General features: G+C 51.6%; 2 protein-coding genes across 2 annotated transcripts in view; both read left to right on the forward strand.

The window, feature by feature from the left end:
- PRMT8 (protein arginine methyltransferase 8) overlaps positions 1-18,858 on the forward strand; it is a gene marked incomplete at both ends in the record, with an annotated part of 80,136 nt that overhangs the window by 44,448 nt on the left and 16,830 nt on the right. Inside the window, 2 exons of the mRNA XM_082850864.1 lie at positions 12,736-12,878; positions 13,447-13,534. Of these exons, the coding sequence (XP_082706990.1) occupies positions 12,736-12,878; positions 13,447-13,534 (231 nt within the window). The remainder of the gene's footprint in view (positions 1-12,735; positions 12,879-13,446; positions 13,535-18,858) is intronic.
- LOC309968249 (forkhead box protein R1-like) lies at positions 1,085-11,843 on the forward strand (the record flags this gene model as incomplete). Its single annotated transcript, XM_082849481.1, has 4 exons — positions 1,085-1,220; positions 2,752-2,764; positions 5,779-5,967; positions 10,652-11,843. The coding sequence occupies 4 exons, from the start codon at positions 1,085-1,087 to the stop codon at positions 11,265-11,267; spliced, it is 954 nt and encodes a 317-aa protein (XP_082705607.1). The 3' UTR covers positions 11,268-11,843.

Genomic DNA, 18,858 nt, shown 5'->3' on the forward strand with positions numbered 1-18,858 from the left:
GGGCACGTCTGTCCCAGCGCAGCCTCCAGTGAGCCCAGCCTGAGGTTAGCCCTCTGCCTGGCCCCCAGCTGTAGGCATCTGTTGAGTTTTGCAAAATGGCAACCATTCCTCCACCTCTTCTCTCTCCACGAACCCTAGCCCCACCTCTCTTGACACCCACTGAATGGCGTCCCCTCAGACCCCAGGCTCTTCCTTTGGAGAGATGCAGTCCTCTCGCGCCACATCCCCTGCCGCCGATGGGGCTGTCTTGGCGAGTAGGTTGCCCTCGGGAGCGGGACCTTCTTGCAGCTGGAGTCTGAGTATAAAGATATGTGCGTTTCCTTCCCTTCCTCTCCTCACTCCCTTCCCACGTGTTCGTGACATCCCCGGCCCCTCCCTCTGGGACCCGTCCTGAACACACTCACCCCCGCAAGCGTCCCCGATCAGAAGAATTTCTGTATCTCCCATCAGTCAGAGGGATGAGATTTAGTCCCCAGGCCCTGTGCTGAGCGGGGCCACATCACTCATTTCCTAGTTTATAAACTAGGAAAACAAGGTCGGACTTCTCCCCTAAGGATGATGAAGACTTTTTGAAGGATTTTAAGCAACGAAGGAGCATTCTCTATGGTGGTTGGGATAGGCTGTAGGCATCAGTGTGCGGGTAGAGACTACTTCATAGCCCCGGGGCCGGGGTGGGGGGGGCGGTTAGGCCTCTTGTGTGGCCAGGGTGGCAGCCGTGGAGGTGGGAAAAAGTGACCTCTTGGGCGATGCTGGGAAATAGAGGCCAGAGGACCCGCTGACGGACTGCCTGGGACAAGAGAAACAAGACGGCAGCAGGGCTGGCTTTTTGCCTTGAGTAAGAGTGGCTGGTGGAAAGTTGAGTGACAGGAGGAAGAAATCAAGGGTTCTCCCTGGCATGGGTTCGGTTTGCGATCCCTGGGGAGATGCAGGTGGACGTGTAGAGTGAGACTCGGATATGAATCTGGAGTTCCAGGGAGGGTCAGGCTCTGTGGTTGGGGGTCTTCAGCATATAGATGTTATTTAAAGCCCCAGAACAAGTTCCCTCAAGGATAACGTAGAGCTACAGGAGAGAAATGGGCCAACGATGGAGCTCCTGCGCATTTCAACATTTGACGGTCAAGCAGAGGAGAAGAGGCCGCAAGAGGCAGAGAAGATACAGTCAGTGAGGTCAATGGACCTTCGGGAAAGAGGAGTAAAGGAGGAGGATGCCCACGGATCAAGTAAGATAAGAACAGAGACGTGACCGTTGAACGATTGTGACGATGGAGGATATTGGGGTTCTTAACAGGCGCAGACTGGATGGAGGGTGGGGATGGAAGTCCAGGTAAAGTTGGTTAAGGAGAGACTGTGAAGGAAGGGCTGTAAATAACTCCTTTTGCTGTGATGGGGGAACAGAAAGACAGAACTGTAGCGAAGGGAGAGGTGAGACCAAGGAAGGGAGTTGGTTTTTAAGGATAGGAGATATGGAAACATGTGTACGATCTCACTGTCCTGTAGATAGACAGAAAAAAATTGCAGATTTGGGAAAAAGTAAATTCAGAAGCAAGGACTTTGAGAAGGTAAGAGGGGGTGGGATCCAGAGCACAGGTGGAGGAGTGGGTCTTCTTCTTGGAGAAGGGACAGCTTAGCCACGGTAACAGAGGGGACGTGGGGAGTGTGGGTCCGATGGAGGTGGGCTGCTGGAGGGAAGCCCCGATTTGTTGCTTCCATTTTCTCAAGGAAGAAAGAGGCCGTCGCTTGCGCGGGAGACAGGGAGGGGAGGGTGTGAGGGTTTTGGAGGGAGATGAGAAGTGATGGGACGGTCTTGCAGAGGGAGGGAGGGAGGGCTGGTGTGGGGGAGGGTCAGCGCCCGCTGGAGATGGGCAGACACAGACCTGCAGGGGCCCCAACCTCCCTGGTGTGCGACTGTTCCCAACCACGTCCAGCAGCCCCGGTCGGAGCGGAGGGGAGGGCCAGCTGGATCTGGGCGCCGCTGGGGACACAGTGGAGGGAGGGAGGAGCCAGTGGTTGATCACAGTAATGGACCACGGAGTCTAAGCTGGGGGACGAGGGAACGAGGGAGTGAGGGGCGGTGGTGGGCAAGTGGAGGGGGCCGTGAAGAGTCCAGGCGTCCTTCCAGCCTGGGTAGTGGAAACGTGGCTCACATCCCCCCGCCCCGCCCTCCGGCTTGGTGTCCAGTCTCGCTTGTTCGGGGGAGCAAGGTGTCTCTGCACACTCGTTGGGAAAATCCTTGACCCGGGCAGAAGGGTCAGAGAGGGTTTCTCTCGACTTGCCTACGAACGATGGAGAAAGAAAACCGGCCAATTCTTTCTCTACAAGGGAGACAGAGCCTGGCGTCCTCGTGTTTTCATCTGACCTCCCTCCCCCAACTCTGAGAAATACGGCAAGTGTTTCTCCCCACTTGAGAGGTGTGGAGACTGAGGTTCGGAGACGTGGGGCAGAGCCTCTGCTCTCGGCTGCCGTTCCTGTGCTCTTTCCCAAAGTGTGTTTAGTTTGACGAGGAAGCACCGGGAGTGCCTGCCGATCCTGAAAGTGAAAGTTCAAGCCTCTTAGGACGGGAGGGTGTGTGCAAGTACCTGTGGGATCAGATTCCTCTCCGAATTACTGAGTCTCAACCCTGGGGGCCCCCAGGAGCCTCCAAAGAATATTTGGACCCTCCCCTGCCTCTGCCCTTGTTTCACTGCACAGTGATTCCTGCCCTCGGGCGTCTGTCCAACCCCCTTGCCCTGTATCTGTCTCTTTCGCTTCCAGCCTTTGGGGTCTGGTGGGCCAGCCTCCCTGGCTCACCGCGGTCCTCTGCAGAGGGTGATGGCCCTGCAACCACAGCAGAGTGGGGACGGGCGCCCAAATGGGAGGAATCCCTGGCCTTCGGGAGGGGAGGGGCAGCATCCTCAGAGGCCCCTTTGGCTCACAGCTCGAGGTCCCTCCTGACCTCCCCTGCCTCCGACTCTTGTAATGTTTTTATTCCCCTTCCTTTTTCTCTTTCCTCCTTTTCCTCTTATTTCTTTAAACCTTCGGAATATCCCAGTTTACAGAAAAGGGGCAAATACAGCTGGTTTTTCCTCTGAGTCTTGGAGCAGGCTGTTGACACGATGCCCTGTCATCCCTAAGCGTGTTAGTGCGTGTTTCCTACAAACAAGGGCACTTCCTACGTAGCCACACGCAACCATCCAAATCGGGAGGCCAGCTTCCACCGCCGTCATGGTCTTGTGCTCAGGCTCCATCTGAGGTGGGCTTTTGACGCAACAGCATCCTTCTCGGCAAGAGGACTTGGCTCTGACCCGCCCACTGCACTTTGTTGTCCTGTCCTGGTTTCCTTCAAGCTGGAACTGTCAGACTCCCATTAACCTTCGTGGCCTTGATGCTCGACAACCACAGGCCAATGTTCTGTGGGATGTCACTCAGTTTGGAGACGTGGGACACCTCCTCATGGCTGGATTCAGGCCACCCGTCCTGGAGGGATGCCTCGGATGGCATGCTGCGTCCTCACGACATCCTGGGTGGCGTCCCCGCAGTGTAGATGTGTCCTGTTGCGACAGCATCTGCCTGGATCCCTGGCCTGGGTTATGTCCGCCAGCCGTCTCCCCGTTCATTAGTGATTAGTAAGGTTTTCTGGGAGAGGTACTTTGAACCGTGGAAATACGTCCTTCCTCCCCGTTAATTGCCTGTCTTATTCAATCGGTCATCACTGTTGGTGTCAGTACTGAATCTGATGCTCAAATTCTCCCTGACTTCGTTCCTGGGAGCAACCTGGAGCTGCCTCTATGTCCTGTCCACGTAACCCCTTCACTTTGCGTGAGCTTCCTTATCTTGTGGGACAAATGTTCCAGGCCCATCTCGTACTTTCCACGTCTCTGTTCTAGAATCAGCCATTTCTCTGCGGAGTCTTGAATCCCCTCAGTGGACGATGGCTTTTAGAAATGAGGACACGGGGCTAGGTGTGCGCGTTGATTTTAGGGTGTCGAGGCTCCCAGACTGTCTCCGTGGGAAAAATTTGCGTGTGTGCTCACACATGCTCACGTCTGTGGTGTCACGTATGTGGACGCGCATTGACGTAATGCATGTTTCCGCATCTATGCACGTTGTCCAGGACGCCTTCATGTGATACCCCTGCTTCTAATTCAGCACCTCGGGGTTTCCTCTCATCTTTCCCCCTTTTCCATGTGATTCCGTCCTCTGACAGTGAAACCCTGGCTGTCATCCTTCTTAATATGTTTACATACTGGGTCAGCCCCCGTGTGTAAACAGTCGCCCACTGTCACCACCTCCTGCCCACGCACCTGCCACCCTGTGCTGGGCTCCGACCCCCATGCTGGGCAGCCCCCCCGTATGACCACCTCGTCTCTGGGCTCAGGCTCCGGTGGGTGCAGCCAGGTTGCCTCTGCACACAGCCCCCCCCCCCCCCCGCCAGCCAGGTCCCTCCAAGGGGCCTCAGATACCCCCTGGCCTGTCGTGTGCTAGTGGCATCTGGTTTGCTCAGCCCGCCTCATGGCCCCCGGAGGGAATCATTCCCTGCTCTGTAGTTTGATGGCTCACACTTGATCCTGTGCCCAGGAGGTGACGGCCCAGGAGGGACAACGTGTTGTCCCAGGTGAATAGCCACCCCCGTGCCCCGTGCCTGTCCTACTCCTCACACGGTCCTGGGGGCCTTTTCAAGGCAAAGCCGCCTCTATTTCTTCTTCCCCGGGGGTAGCAACAGGTGGGTGGAGCTGGCGAGGCCCCCGGGGCGCTGTCCTCGGCCCTAGCTCGCTCTGCCTTGGCACGTGTACTAGAAAGAGGACAGCTTGGCTTCCATGGAAATGCTTTTGAAACACTGCAACAGCCAATTGTGTGGGTCTCGGGAGCGTAGGTGTAGAGACATAAATAACAACCCAGGACATAAAATACCTGCTACCCAGAAGCAATCAATCTCCCTCCCTCTCCACCTCCGTCCAGCTCCCGGGATGGGTTTGTTCCCAGCAGACGCACACCTCCACGCAGCCACCTGCAGACGTGCAGCCTTCACGTGGCTCCTGCCACCGAGAGGCCCACACACGTGCTCAGACTATCCTCTTGCACTTCAGCACCGACAGCTCCCGTTTCCTCTGTTTCCCTGCCCAGGAGACCAGTGGGCTGCCGGGATGCTTAGGATGCGGATTCGCTTGTGAAAAGTGACAGAGGAGCTCAGGGGCTGAGACACGTCTCTCCTGCCCTGGAGCGTCAATGCCATAGAGGGAGAGGCCTGAGAGGAGCACGATGCAGAGAGGCCGCAGGAAGGGCTTCGTCAGTGGCTCCCCACGGAGGAGGCACCTCCATGCACAGCTTGCAGGGCTCCTGGGGGATTAGATATCACACACGTGAGGCGCCTCGTACCACAAGCATGAACTGTAGGTCCTTCCTACATAAAGGAAGGACCTTTATGTAGGAAGGACCTACAGTTCTGCACTTGGCTCATTCCTGGCCACTCGCCCCGAGCCTCTTATAGACGATGCTTGAATTCTCCGTTCCCGTGACATCCCTCCATGCTGGCAGCCGTCCAGTCCTGGGATGACTCCCCTGATGGGGACCCCACTTCCAGCCGCCTGGGGCTGTGACTGTTCGAAGCACTTCCTTCCACTGAGGTGGAGCCTGCCTTCCTGCAGCCTGACCCATGCTCTGTGTCGTCGCCTGGGGACCACAGAGAATGAGGGGGACGCCCCTTCACCTGGCAGCCCTTCTCCCACAGATACACGTGGCACACCCCCAGTTCCCTCACACTTTGCTCTGGTCTCAGCCCCCTTCTCCTCTGCCATGCTTCAGTGTCCCCCTCACCCCGCCCAAGGACCCAGCCAGGCGGCTGGAGGGGCCCAGATGCCTCCCTGCTAACACCTCCAGCCTGCTTAGCAGCTGCGGGGAGCGCCGTGCCACACTGGCGCTGAGCTGGCATCAGCCGCGATCTGCAATCTACCCTCCCGTGGCTGCCGAGCAGCGGCTCCTAACCTGTGTCCGGTCCGTGGACGTTTTGCATCCAGACTGAGAATCACACTTTACGTTCACATCCAACCTCACGTTGTTAGGTTTGGTCCTTCCTTACAAGCTACTTGGAGTCCCCAGAGCCTTACTCTTTGGGGGTCACCGTTCTCTGCGTGGTGTCATCTACACACTGATAGGAGCCCTGGGGGAGCGGGGCAGCTCCCATGGGCTGGTCCGGTTCAGCTCTGAATCAGCACCTTTGAATACAGTCGGGGAGCAGCTGTGAACCCTCACAATCACTGGTCAGCTTCCCCGCCACAAGGCCGCGGAGGGGCTGCCTTGTCAGACCCCTGTGGAAGGCTGGCGCGGTGATTAAGAGCTCTGGCCGGTTCACACTCAGCTCCGGCTGATCAGCTCGTGATCTTGGATACCTGACCTCCTGTGCCTCCGTTTCCGGCTCTGGGAAATGGGAATGACAGCGGTACGGACCACAGAGGGTCATTGTGAGCCGCACATAATTACCGTATGTAAAGCCACGGCGTGCTGGGGCCCGTAGTTAAATTTTCAGTGAATTTGCGGAACGGATGTGGGCATTTTGGTGGCTTGAAATTGGCCACAGTGGGAGTATTTACACGGAGAAATCAGCAGATGCTACAAATCAGGGCTTCTTTCCTGGAGAGCCCAATGGTTAAGTGTCTCTCAGCACAGCCCTTTGTAAAACACAACAGTGTATGATGTGCAGTTCGCAGCTAATAAATGTTAGCTATTGTTATGATTATTTCATTCATTAACTTGACTAATAGCCCTGTCCAAAGAAGGCAAGAGATTAATCAGATATAATTGTTTTTAATGAACCTGGACTAGTGGCTCCTGGTAATGGCTGCCTTCCTAACCGATCAGAAGCGGCCCATGAATAATCTCAGGACTGGGTTTCGTGCACCACTCCAGGGGAGGGGGGAGTTGTAGCCACCCCCTGGGCCCTGCTCCAGGTGCTGCGGAGTTGGCAGAGAACGGAACTGTCTCAGGGAGGGGACAGACAGAAAGCAAGTGGACACACAACATCACAATAGAATTACAAACAGTGATGGTGCTTTGGAAGGACAGGATGGAGTAGTTGAGAAAACTGGGGGTCTGCTTTGGATGGGGTGGTCGCCCAGGCATGCCGGACCCGACTCACACCGCCCGGCGAGAGATTCTCTCCCGGCCCTGCTTTCGGTGCTATCATGGGTGAGTCGGAATTGGGTGCGGTGGGAGCGTGTACACTGCTGACAGCGGTGGGGAATCGGGTCGTGATTCTGTCCGCTCGCAGATGCAGGACAGGGGTCTCAGGGAGGTTGGTGACGTGTACCAGGCTGCACGACAGGCCTAGATTTGGGCTCCCCTTTTGACGTCCCAAACTCTGCTCCTCTTATTAGACAAATGGAACAATAAAACCAACCACACACGTTCCCGGGAAGATGATCGAGGTAACATAGGTGAAATCCCTCTGCCAGCTGCTAGTCAAACGCTACTGGTGTTTTATTCTCAGAATTAGGACTAGTTTGAAGATCTTTTGTCTCTGAACTCCGTGCCCTCTTTTGAAAATTGCTTACTCATCCATCTGTTCACTCGGTAAGGATTTCAGTGAGCTGTCAAGGGCTCTGCTCCATCCTGGAACTAGGAAGCTGAAATAGACAACGGAGAGGAGGGGATCAGAGGCTGGAGGCGGGTCAGGCCCTCAGGAGGGGTGTGCAGCCGGCTCTGTGTCGCCCAAATAGGCGTGTGGGTCACGTGGCTTTGGGGCCACGGGGGCGGGGGGGGTGGCATCGGGGCGGCTCCACGGCCCAGTAACCTGCTCTCCGTCTTAACGCTCACGACCCTCACGCCCACTCTTCCGTGGCACAGGGTCTGCTCTGCGAGCCGGGGAGGGGCCTGAATGGGGACACCATGAACTTCGGGCTGTGTGGGGTCAGCTGACTCTGGTGGACACAGTAGGGGCCCAAAGGAGATGGGTCTGGGCTGATTTTTTTTTTTTTAAGTCAAACAAGGGACCAGGAATCAGAATGACTACATTTCTGTAATAATCACTCAAGACAAAAAGAAAAAAGATCCCACTGAAAACAACCCCCCAAAATATCTGGGTGTCTAATTTGAGAACTTGAAGTTACAGGGGAAAAATCTCCCAGGTTAGAGTTCTTGGGTCCCCATCGTACACGTACGTATGACAAATCCTTCTAAAACTTACCAGCCAGGGTCCTGTCACAGCTGGTTGAACAAAATTTCATCATCCTTATGGAATAGAAACACAGCTCCAGAGGACGACCTCAGTGCCATCCTGAGAACTGACACAGTCTTAATGATGTGGGATCCAGACTGGGAGTGGGGTTCTGCAGCCGGTAGCTAACCAGAGCCTAAATATCAGAGGCCGAGATCCCCCTTGAAAAGGTTGCCATGGAGACGAGATGCCCGGGGCTGCATGTGCCCACACAGGCCTCAGAGACAACCCAATGCCCTCACTGGGTTGCCATCAACCCCACCACAAGAGGCAGCATTTTGCAGATTGGACACTTACATCGGGGAGTTTCGGTGGTTGCTAGTGGCGACTCTGGAAAGCAGGAAGAATGTCCCTGATGATTCAGGGGGCGATTGTATTTGGGTCCATAGAGAAAATGTAACCTCTTTTTCAAAAATCAGGATTGAGGAACTGCTGCAATTTAGAGTCAGACTGGACGTGAAGGCACTGCTTCTTCATTGATGTCAGCCGTCTCCACGGGCAAACTTACAGAATGCCTTACACATGCTCAATACATATTTGAAGACTCAAAGCATGTTGGAGCTGCAAAGTATCTGAGGGATTTCTAGGTTCAATCTCTCTCCTGTTTTACCCCGATAAGGAAATTGAGGAAAAGAGGGGAGGAGCTATTTGATGGCGGTTACTTGTCAGATGGAACGAGAATGTAAGTCGTCTGCCTCCAGGACCCAAGCGTAAGGGTGTGAAGGTTGGGCACTGCACAAAAGCACCTGGACAAGGGGATGAAAGGGGTCTGGAATCCAGGCCACAGCTGGACTGAAGTGAGGTGTGCATTTTTCCTTTCACAAAGGGCCCATCTACTCAACAAGCCAAGTTTAGGGGGGGTCATGCCTGTTCCCAGAAATATTTGGATGCAGAAGGGTGATAAGAGGACAGAGGTCCGGGCTGTTCAGCATTGTAGGGGGTTAATTGATTCCTTCTGCATTTGGTAGGCAGAAACTGTGATTTTTGCTGTTCTGTGATCCACTGCACCTATGATATATCTTCTATCTATCTATCTATCTATCTATCATCTGTATCTATCTATCTATTGTCTATATCTATCGTCTATCTATCTATCGTCTATATCTATCTATCATCTATATCTATCGTCTATATCTATCTATCTATCATCTATATCTATCTATCGTCTATATCTATCTATCATCTATATCTATCGTCTATATCTATCTATCTATCATCTATATCTGTCTATTGTCTATATCTATCTATCATCTGTATCTATCGTCTATACCTGTCTATCGTCTATATCTATCATCTATATCTATCTATCGTCTCTATCTATCTATCTATCATCTATATCTATCTATCGTCTATATCTATCGCCTATATCTATCTATCATCTATATCTATCTATCATCTATATCTATCTATCGTCTATATCTATCATCTATATCTACCTATCATCTATATCTATCTATCATCTATATCTATCTATCATCTATATCTGTCTATCGTCTATATCTATCTATCATCTATATCTATCTATAATCTATATCTATCTATCATCTATATCTATCGTCTATATCTATCTATCTATCATCTATATCTATCTATCATCTATATCTATCTATCGTCTATATCTATCTATCATCTATATCTATCATCTCTATCTATCATCTGTATCTATCGTCTATATCTGTCTATCGTCTATATCTATCTATCTATCTATCTACCTACGTATCATCTGTTGCATCCATATAGATCAGGATAACAGCTAGTGGATAGGAGTGCTAGGGCAGAGATCAGGAAGAGCATACACTCTCACTGGGGGGCACCCGAGGAGTATTCTGTACATTCCTATCTGTTGGACTGGGTTAGAAGTCCTTGTCCACATCTGCTTCCCACGGTCCTATGGAGTCCTGTCTATGGAATCATGGTTGAGCCTTGTCCTAGGCACCCAGAGTGGAGGCCATGGGACACCAGAGGCAGGAGAAAACATCTTCCTGTGCCTCAGGGAGGTCGTGATTAATGCAGGAGGAAGGACCGACCCATAGCCCCACAGTCACGTGCAGACATTACGGAAGAGCCTTCAAGAGATGTGCAAAGAGAAAGAAAACACTTTCAAATGTTTACAAAAATAAGACAAATCAGGCTTTGCATGCAGATGATTAGGCAGGTGGCTCCGGCATACATCTGCCAGGTCTTTTTCGGAATAAACTAAATGAGGTACTCTATTTGCATTTTCAAAACTCCCATGCTTTGTCCCCTTGTGAATGCTCCTTCTGCATCCTGGGTCCTGCTCTAGCTTGAGTTCCTGCCCTTGGGTCTCAAGCCCCCGAGGAGCAGAGCTTTGACAGCCCCCTCCCCTTCCGAGCCTTTTGGTGAAGACTAGCCCTTCCTACCCTTCCTTCGCAGGGGCAGGGCTTCTGCGCAGGAAGCAGGAGGACCACGCAAGCCGGGGAGTGATCAGGGCCAATGTGCCCTCAGCCACCCCCAAAAGAAGAAGACTGCCAAATGCCCAGAGGCCACAGTGCTGGAGTTGCCATCACTCTCTGGAGACCAGTGTCCCCCTCGGAAGCGCTTTGCCTCTTTCCCCGGCAGCTTGGAGCTCACAGAGGAGGAGAAGGCTGAGGGCCAGGATGACAGCTCCGCTGTGGCTCTCCCGTCCCCTCACGAAAGGGCCCCCCTCCAGAGTCGGAGGCTTCGGCAAGCCAACAGCCAGGAGGGGAGGCTCTGGTCCCGGGCCCCTCTCAATTACTTCCACCTAATTGCACTGGCATTAAGAAACGGTTCCCCCTGTGGCCCCAACGTGCAACAGATCTACAGTTTCACTCGACAACATTTCCCCTTTTTCCGGACGGCTCCTGAAGGCTGGAAGAATACCGTGCGTCACGATCTCTGTTTCCGAGACAGCTTTGAGAAAGTGCCGGTCAGCACGCAGGGTGGGACCAGCACACGGCCCCGGTCCTGCCTCTGGAAGCTGACCGACGAGGGACACCGCCGCTTTGCAGAGGAGGCCCGCGCCTTGGACTCCACCCGGCTGGAAAGTATCCAACAGTGCATGAGCCAGCCAGATGTGATGCACTCCCTCTTCGACCTTTAGTTCCACAAATCAACCATCAGCCCATGCCTTATTAAAGTTATCTGCAGGGGAAAAAAAAAAAAGAACCCCACTTTGTGCCGGAAGTGCCTGACACCTACTCCTTTCAGAGGAGCCTTATCTGATTAAGCTTTGATTAAACACCATGCCCCGGAGAGCAAATCATCATTAGACACTGCTGATGGGCACCCCAGCACCACCCACTGTGAGGGAAGGGAGTAAAGCCGGTGACCTGAGTGCCCTTTGCATCTAGGAGTCTGTCATCCGCATTCATTTTCAGGAAACTCAGATTCAGGGCAGAGGTGGTGTTTGTTTTCTTCTGTTTTTTACTCCTGAGTACAGGCCATTGTTTAGTTTTCCCAGAAAAGCTCAGGCATTGGGTGGTTTTTTTCAGAGGACGGCGCAGACAGAGTTTCCTTCTAGAAGAAAGGTTCTGATGGGACCAGCCAACCCATACATCACCCTGTGTCACTTGCACAGCCAGTGGCATCTAAGATAGCTTTTGCTCTGATCTTTACAGCAGTGAATGCAAAACGAGATTCCCAGACTCTGTGTATGTCTACGTCAAATGATCAAAAACTCAACTGAGAAGTTTCTCCTGCCGTAGAGGGAGGGGTCTTGGAAGGGACTCAGGAGGCCATTTAGAGAAGGGCCTTTGTCCCGATCTTACCCCTGTTACCTCTCCATCGGCCGGTGCCAGATAATACTTGCCTTCTCTAGAGCCCCAACTGCGAGCCTGCACCTCACCTGTGACATTTCATTACATCAGTACAACCTCCCACTATGTAGATGTCACTTCCCCCGGTTGTTCTCTGGGGAACTGGAGTTCGGTTGGGTCAAGTAACTTGCGGAAAGTCATACAGCTAGTGATGAGAAGATCCAGCACTTAAACCCAGGTTTCCTGAGTGCGGAGCCCATGCTCTTGTCAAAACACCAAATTTCCTTCCTCTCCAGCTCTAGATGGGCAGCCCCTGGGGCTAAGCCCGGGCTGTGAACAGATACAAGCGTAGGAGAGGCAGCCTCTCTTCCTGCTGTGGGTTTGAATCATCACGGTTAGCCTGACATGGGGTGGGGACTCCGAGAAGTGTGAGAGCCGCTGCTTATCAGACCCGGGCTCTGTTTGCACGGTCATCCTTTAACCCCTCTAAGCCTCAGTTTCCTTAAAGAGGAGAATAAGAATAGAGTGTTTACTTCAAAGACTTGTTGGACGATGACAGGACAGGTGCCTGTCTTGGGCTGAGCACAGTGCCAGCCACACAGCAACTGCTCAGTACGTTTTAGGGGGAACATGCCAAGAGTTTTCAATCCTCTTAGGGTAAACTAGCTTGGTGAAGGGGGAGATATGCCACCTCCTAGAAGGAGAATCAGAACAGCGCTGACACCTGTAGGTCGATCGGGTCCTGATGCGGGGTGCTCATGGCTCCCGGTCAGGGTGCCCAAAAAGTGTGGCCATGGGGTTCTTATTTTCCAGTCATCACCATCTTCAAGGGGAAGGTGGAGGAGGTGGAGCTGCCCGAGGAGAAGGTGGACATCATCATCAGCGAGTGGATGGGCTACTGTCTGTTCTATGAATCGATGCTCAACACCGTCATCTTTGCCAGGGACAAGTGGCTGGTAAGCCTGCTGCATGCTGTCCCTTCGCAGCTCTGCCGGCTGCCTCGCTGCTCTGCCCCACCGCCTGCAGCCCAGGAAGAATACAGCCACTGCTCCCGGGCCCCTCTCTTTAAACTAGATCTGCTTCTGGGGACACAATGAGCTTTCTTAGGTCTAACCTTGGCCTCTTTTGGTATAATTGACACCCATTCTTTGCTGTCCAAAGCCGATGCGGGTCACCAAGTGCTAGGGACTTGCATGGCTGCCAGAGAGCCCAGTGTGCTTTTGACTTGGCCTCTCCAGGCTCAAAAGTTAAACCAGCTTCCACCGTCCCTCTCTGGACATACCTCTGCGCCTCCTCATGTGTCCCATTGACCCCACCTCGGCCCCTTGAGTTTTCCCATGTACCAGAGTCAAAACTGAGCTTCCCTGCCCAACCCTAGTCCCGGCCAAGGTGACAGACAGTCTGCTGAGTGAGAAATACTGGCGAGGGGGTGCCTGTCTGGTGACTCTATGTGCAGTTCAAAAATGTGATGTCTTTGTCAGGTGAATAGATTACGAGACCCATTTCTCCACAATTCATCAACAGAAACCTGGAGGGCTTATGTTTCCAGACCGGGCAGCATTGTACGTGGTAGCAATTGAGGACAGACAGTACAAGGACTTCAAAATCCACTGTAAGTCACCTTTTGATTCTCTGTTGGGCTTTTTTTTTTTGCGGTACGCAGGCCTCTCACTGTTGTGGCCTCTCCCGTTGCGGAGCACAGGCTCCGGACGCGCAGGCTCAGCGGCCATAGCTCCACGGCATGTGGGATCTTCCCGGACCGGGGCAAGAACCCGCGTCCCCTGCATCGGCAGGCGGACTCTCAACCACTGCGCCACCGGGGAAGCCCTGGGCTTTTTTATTTATTTATTTTTGCGCGTTTGGGGTAGACAGCGCTTCAGCGGGCTGACGAGCAGCTGCTCTCGCGGCCACAGCTGCCGTGCCTCTGGAGTTTACCTGTGACGCTTTCTGGATTCTTCTCTCTGGATGTTTTCCCCTGGTCCCAAGAGTGGGGTTCTACAGAGAGGGAATAAGCAGCGTGGCTGGTGGGAGATAAAGTGGGGAGAGAATGAACACAGTGCGAATGGAAAATGGGCGAAGCAGCAGAAGCCGAGGTTTTGCAGAACTGTCCGGGGAGGCTGGAAGCTGTTAAGGGCCATTTATCCCCAGCGTCCACACGGGGGCAGGGACCACGGGTCTCCAGCCAGGCCAGTCGTTGTGAACCCTGCTTTTGTACCCTTCAAACTTTTCAGCATTATATCGATTCTCCTTCCCATTAGGTAAAAGATGGGGAGAGATGGGGTCTGGCCATGTAGGTGTCAGGGGCAGGCAGGGGACTTATCCGCACCTGTGTTCATTATGCCTCATCAGCTGAAAACGTGTTGTCTTAGAAAAAAGCCCCCCAAACCCTCCAACGTTTTATCTGGTCCCCAAAGGGTTGTTGTGTTCTATTTCCTTTAAAGGGTAACCATTCTCAGTGACACAAACCTGGTCCTCCACGAGATTAAACGGATTATGTTTTCATAAGGTTTAGAGACAGCCACGTGTCCTCAGTCAGAACTAAAACGACCAAGGGGCAAAGACCCCCCACACACAAGCATGCGTGCGATGTGACCAGAGCACAAGCAGAAATTCCAAACGGTCTAATGGGCTCTGCAGATCTGGGTTCCAGCCCCTGCAGTGCTAAACCCCCTTGGCAAGACTACCTACAGTGGAGGGGTTCCCAGACGGGACAGATGGGCCTCCTGCCCCCAGAGGCTAGGCCTCCAGAGCTCCACAAAGTCTTGTGCCGTCTAATCATTGTTCGTGCTGCTGGCGATACCACAGAATGAGTGCATCTGCGTGTGTGTTCACACCCTTCTGGAAATATAAACTCAGAGCATGAAGTTCAGAGACGGGTTCGGGAGAAGACAGAAATGGGACGATTGTCTGAGGCTCTGTGCCCTATGCCTACAGCCCTTCTGGCATCATTTCCAACATTCGATAAACAATGAGAGGTAGGGGGGCCGAGGTTAGATGATCCTGCTCTGAAGTTGGCCAGCCCTGGCTTCACATCCTATGGGTGACCGTGAGCAAATTACCTAACATCTCTGAGCCTCGGTTGAGATGAAGTCCCCAATCCTATGGACTTGCCATGAGGATTAAGTGAGGTGATATATACTAAGGGACGTGAGAGTCGTTGGTGCTGCGTGCACCAGCCTGGTCTCCGAATGTATCACTAAACCCCTTCCTGCTCGTGGCTCTGGCCCCCGAGCCTGACTGCCAAGCTCGTTGGCCTCCAGTGGCTCAGAATCTAGGACAGATGTGCCCTCCTGATAAGTTTCAGAAACAGCTCAACAGGGAATGTTGATCAAATGCATATATAAGTAGGACATGTTTTGCCCTGGAGCTGCGCGGTAATGCTGTTTTTGGAGTTCTTGCCGTAACTGTGTAAATCGTGTTTGGGGGAGAACATTCAGACCCATTCTTTGTTCTCACGTGCACTAAATATTGATTGAGCTCCGACCCTCGGCACAGCTCTTTAAGGAACCTCCTCATGGTTTAAAAGCAAACATACCTCACCCTCCTCCTCGCCTGGATCATAGACCTTGGCTAACGCATCTTGCAATGAGGACTGGACCCGTCCTGACAGGCGCTGGGGCACTGGCCGCTACTCAGGTGCCAGCCCAGGACTGGAGACCGTGGCGTGGAGTCTTGTCCTGCCCATTGCAATGTTCATACCTTCTGAAAAAGAAAAGAAAATGAAAAGTCAGCCCCATTTTTTCTTGTGGAAACTCTGTAGTCTGTCAACACCACTGCCCCCCAAACCAAAAATCTCACACACCGTTACATTTTATTTAACATATTCTCGTTTTCTATTTAAACGTTGTTTTTTTTTTAATGCCCTGCTTCTGTTCTTAGTGAAGGAAGCAAGTCCATTTAGAATCTGTTTTAAATAAACAGGGATTTTGATTGCTGTCAGGTCTTAATCAAGAGTGAAAGCATAAAGGTTAATGATTGCCAAGGGAACAATTGTAAGCAAATTCCAGTTGGCTCAAGAACCAGCTAAAAGAGAAAAATCTTAAAGTGGGGCAGGAGAGGGAGACAAGCCCAGTCCCTTGCAGAAAGGAAATTAAGAAAACAATTTCTCCCCTTCCCTCCCCCCTTCTCCTCCCCTTCCCTCCTTTCTCAACCACGTGCAACGCGGAAACACAGGCATGAGTGAAATACAGAGCCTGCCCTCAATTTGCTCACCGACTACTAGAGAACACACAGAAAGAGAGACGTGATTGTCATGTACGAGGCTCACAGCACATATTTTGTTGAGTGAATGAATGAGAAAATGAATGAAAGAATAGAAGTAAACAGCAGACGGATGTGCAAGGTGGACGGTTTAACCCTGAGAGAGGAGCAATCATTAAATTTTTTTTTTACTCTGGGGATTTCTAGAATCTCAAAATTGGAAGGAAATTTGGTAGATATTCTATTTGATTTTTTTGCCCAGTACATGAATCTAGAACCTGCTGAGGGTCAGAGGATGGGCACCAGCTTCCCCACCGCCGAGAAGGTGACAAGGAGCCCCTCGTGTAGATTTGGTGGTGCCTGTAGCTGAAGGGTTGAAGGGCAGAACCTCTTGGACGGCTCAGACGCTCTCCATGGGTTTCCCTTCCACCACCACCCCGACATCCAGAGTTCTATTTCTAGCCTATTTTACACAAGGAGCTGACTTTGATCTGAAAGCCTGAAGTGTATTAAACTATTATGCACGCCTTCCTTTCTGACTAGAGGAGAAGCTGTAAGTGGCACCTGGTGGCCCTTGCTCTGATTTTTCTCGGAGGCAGTCCCATTTGCCCCAGCAGGGAAGCTCCAATTACTCGGGCCAGGGAAGGGAGGGATTATGTAGCTACAGGTCTCTCCAATGAAGAGTGAAATTTGTTTTCCGGTCTTTCATATTCCTGTCTTTGTTTTCAGTTTTATTATCTCCTCTGATATATCCGTTCTGCTCATAAGCCCATTGGAAGAATTCTTCATCTTTGATATTGTGATTTTCACTTCCAGCAGTTCCACTGGCTCTTTTTTATGGTTCCCATCTCACCGATGAAATTCTTCATCTGTTCATGCATGTTTTCTCCATTAGATTCTTTTTTTTTTTTTAAATAGGCAGTCTCTCTCTACAGGTTACATTCTTTTTAAAAATAATTTATTATTTATTTATTTATTGTCTGCGTTGTGTCTTCGTTGCTGTGCACGGGCTTTCTCTAGTTGTGGTGAGCGAGGGCTACTCTTCGTTGCGTGTGCGGGCTTCTCATTGCGGTGGCTTCTCTTGTTGTGGAGCACAGGCTCTAGGTGCGCGGGCTTCAGTAGCTGCAGCACTCGGACTCAGTAGTTGCAGTGCATGGGCTCAGTAGTTGTGGCTCGTGGGCTCAGTAGTTGTGGCTCGTGGGCTCTAGAGCACAGGCTCAGTAGTTGTGGCGCATGGGCTTAGTCGCTCCGTGGCATGTGGCATCTTCCCGCACCTAGGATCAAACCCGTGTCCCCTGCACTGGCAGGCTGATTCTTAACCACTGTGCCACCAGGGAAGTCCCTCCATTAGATTCTTTAAAATATTCATTACAGGTACTTGAACGTCTCTGTTAGATAATCCCAACACCTGATCTCTGAGTCTGTTTCTATTGACTATTTTTTCTTTTGGTGATGGGTCATGTTTTTCTTTCTTTTCCATGTGTCTTGTAATTTTTATTAATGCTGGGCCTTGTGAGTAATGCTGGACAGTAGAGACAGATGCATAATTTATGCCCAGAGAAGAGCATACCTTTTCCTCTGCCAGGCCATTAAAGTGGGACTTTTAGTCCATCTGGTCTGTAGTTATGGTAGGTCTGGGCTTTGTTGCTGCTTTAGTTACATTCATTGCACCATAGCATGGTCCTTTTCAAGAGTTTGTTTTAATACAGAAACTAAATGTCACAGGTCCTTCTGATGTTATTTTTTTAATCCCCAGAAAATTAATTACAGTATTTCCTGCTGGCTGATGACCCTCACCCCCCATTCACTCATTCAATAGACAAGACAGAATTACAACAAAAGATTAACATGCCTGATGTCTATCCTCTCCCATCCCTGCCTCGCGCAATGTAAAGAAGCTAGTGGGAAACGAATGGTCAGCAGAAAGGAGAGAAAAGTCTAATGTCCTGGGTGATCAGTCATTGAATAACTGGAAGTGGGGCAGTCTGGCCGGGGAGATAAGACACGAATTAACCCCTAAGAAGATAACTAAAACACGAGGCATTGTGAAGCAGGACAGGCTTAAAAGTTTGGGAATACGTTCCAATTAAAAAAGCGTTATCCGTGGACCTCTACTGGGCCAGATGCTCTGCTGTAGGTGCTGAGGGTACAGGAGGAGAGGCCCCATGGTTGAGAGTCGTTGGAGAAGGTGTCACAGTGGCCATTTGAGACTTTAAGTCCATGTGAAAGAGACTTCGAAAATTATTGAGCCCAAGGATTTCTAACTGGTTGGAATTACCTATGTAGTTTAAGTCCATTTGAAAGGGACTGGAAGGGACTTCGAAAGTTATTTAGGCCCAGGATTTCTAACCGGTTGGAATTACCTATGTAGTTTAAGTCCATTTGAAAGGGACTGGAAGGGACTTCGAAAATTATTTAGGCCCAGGATTTCTAACCGGTTGGAATTGCCTATGTAGACGTGAAAATTCCAGCTCACTGGGGCACAAATCTGGGGATTCTGATTCAGTAGGTCTGATTGTGGTCCAGGAATCTGTACTTTAAAGAGTGTCCCAGATGATTCCGGAACACAGAACCACGGAACCAAACTCCTCACTTTACAAAACAAGCCAGAGATAAGGGGACCGATCTGCCAAGGTCACACAGCTTGGATGGTGGCAAAGCCAGGGTGCAAAAACCACATAAGGCGGCAACAATTGTGTATCAAGGGCCTGCTATGGGCCAGGCGCTGTATTACGT

The sequence above is a fragment of the Leucopleurus acutus genome (genome assembly GCF_964270905.1).
Source record: "Leucopleurus acutus genome assembly, chromosome: 11".
NCBI lineage: Eukaryota > Metazoa > Chordata > Mammalia > Artiodactyla > Delphinidae > Leucopleurus > Leucopleurus acutus.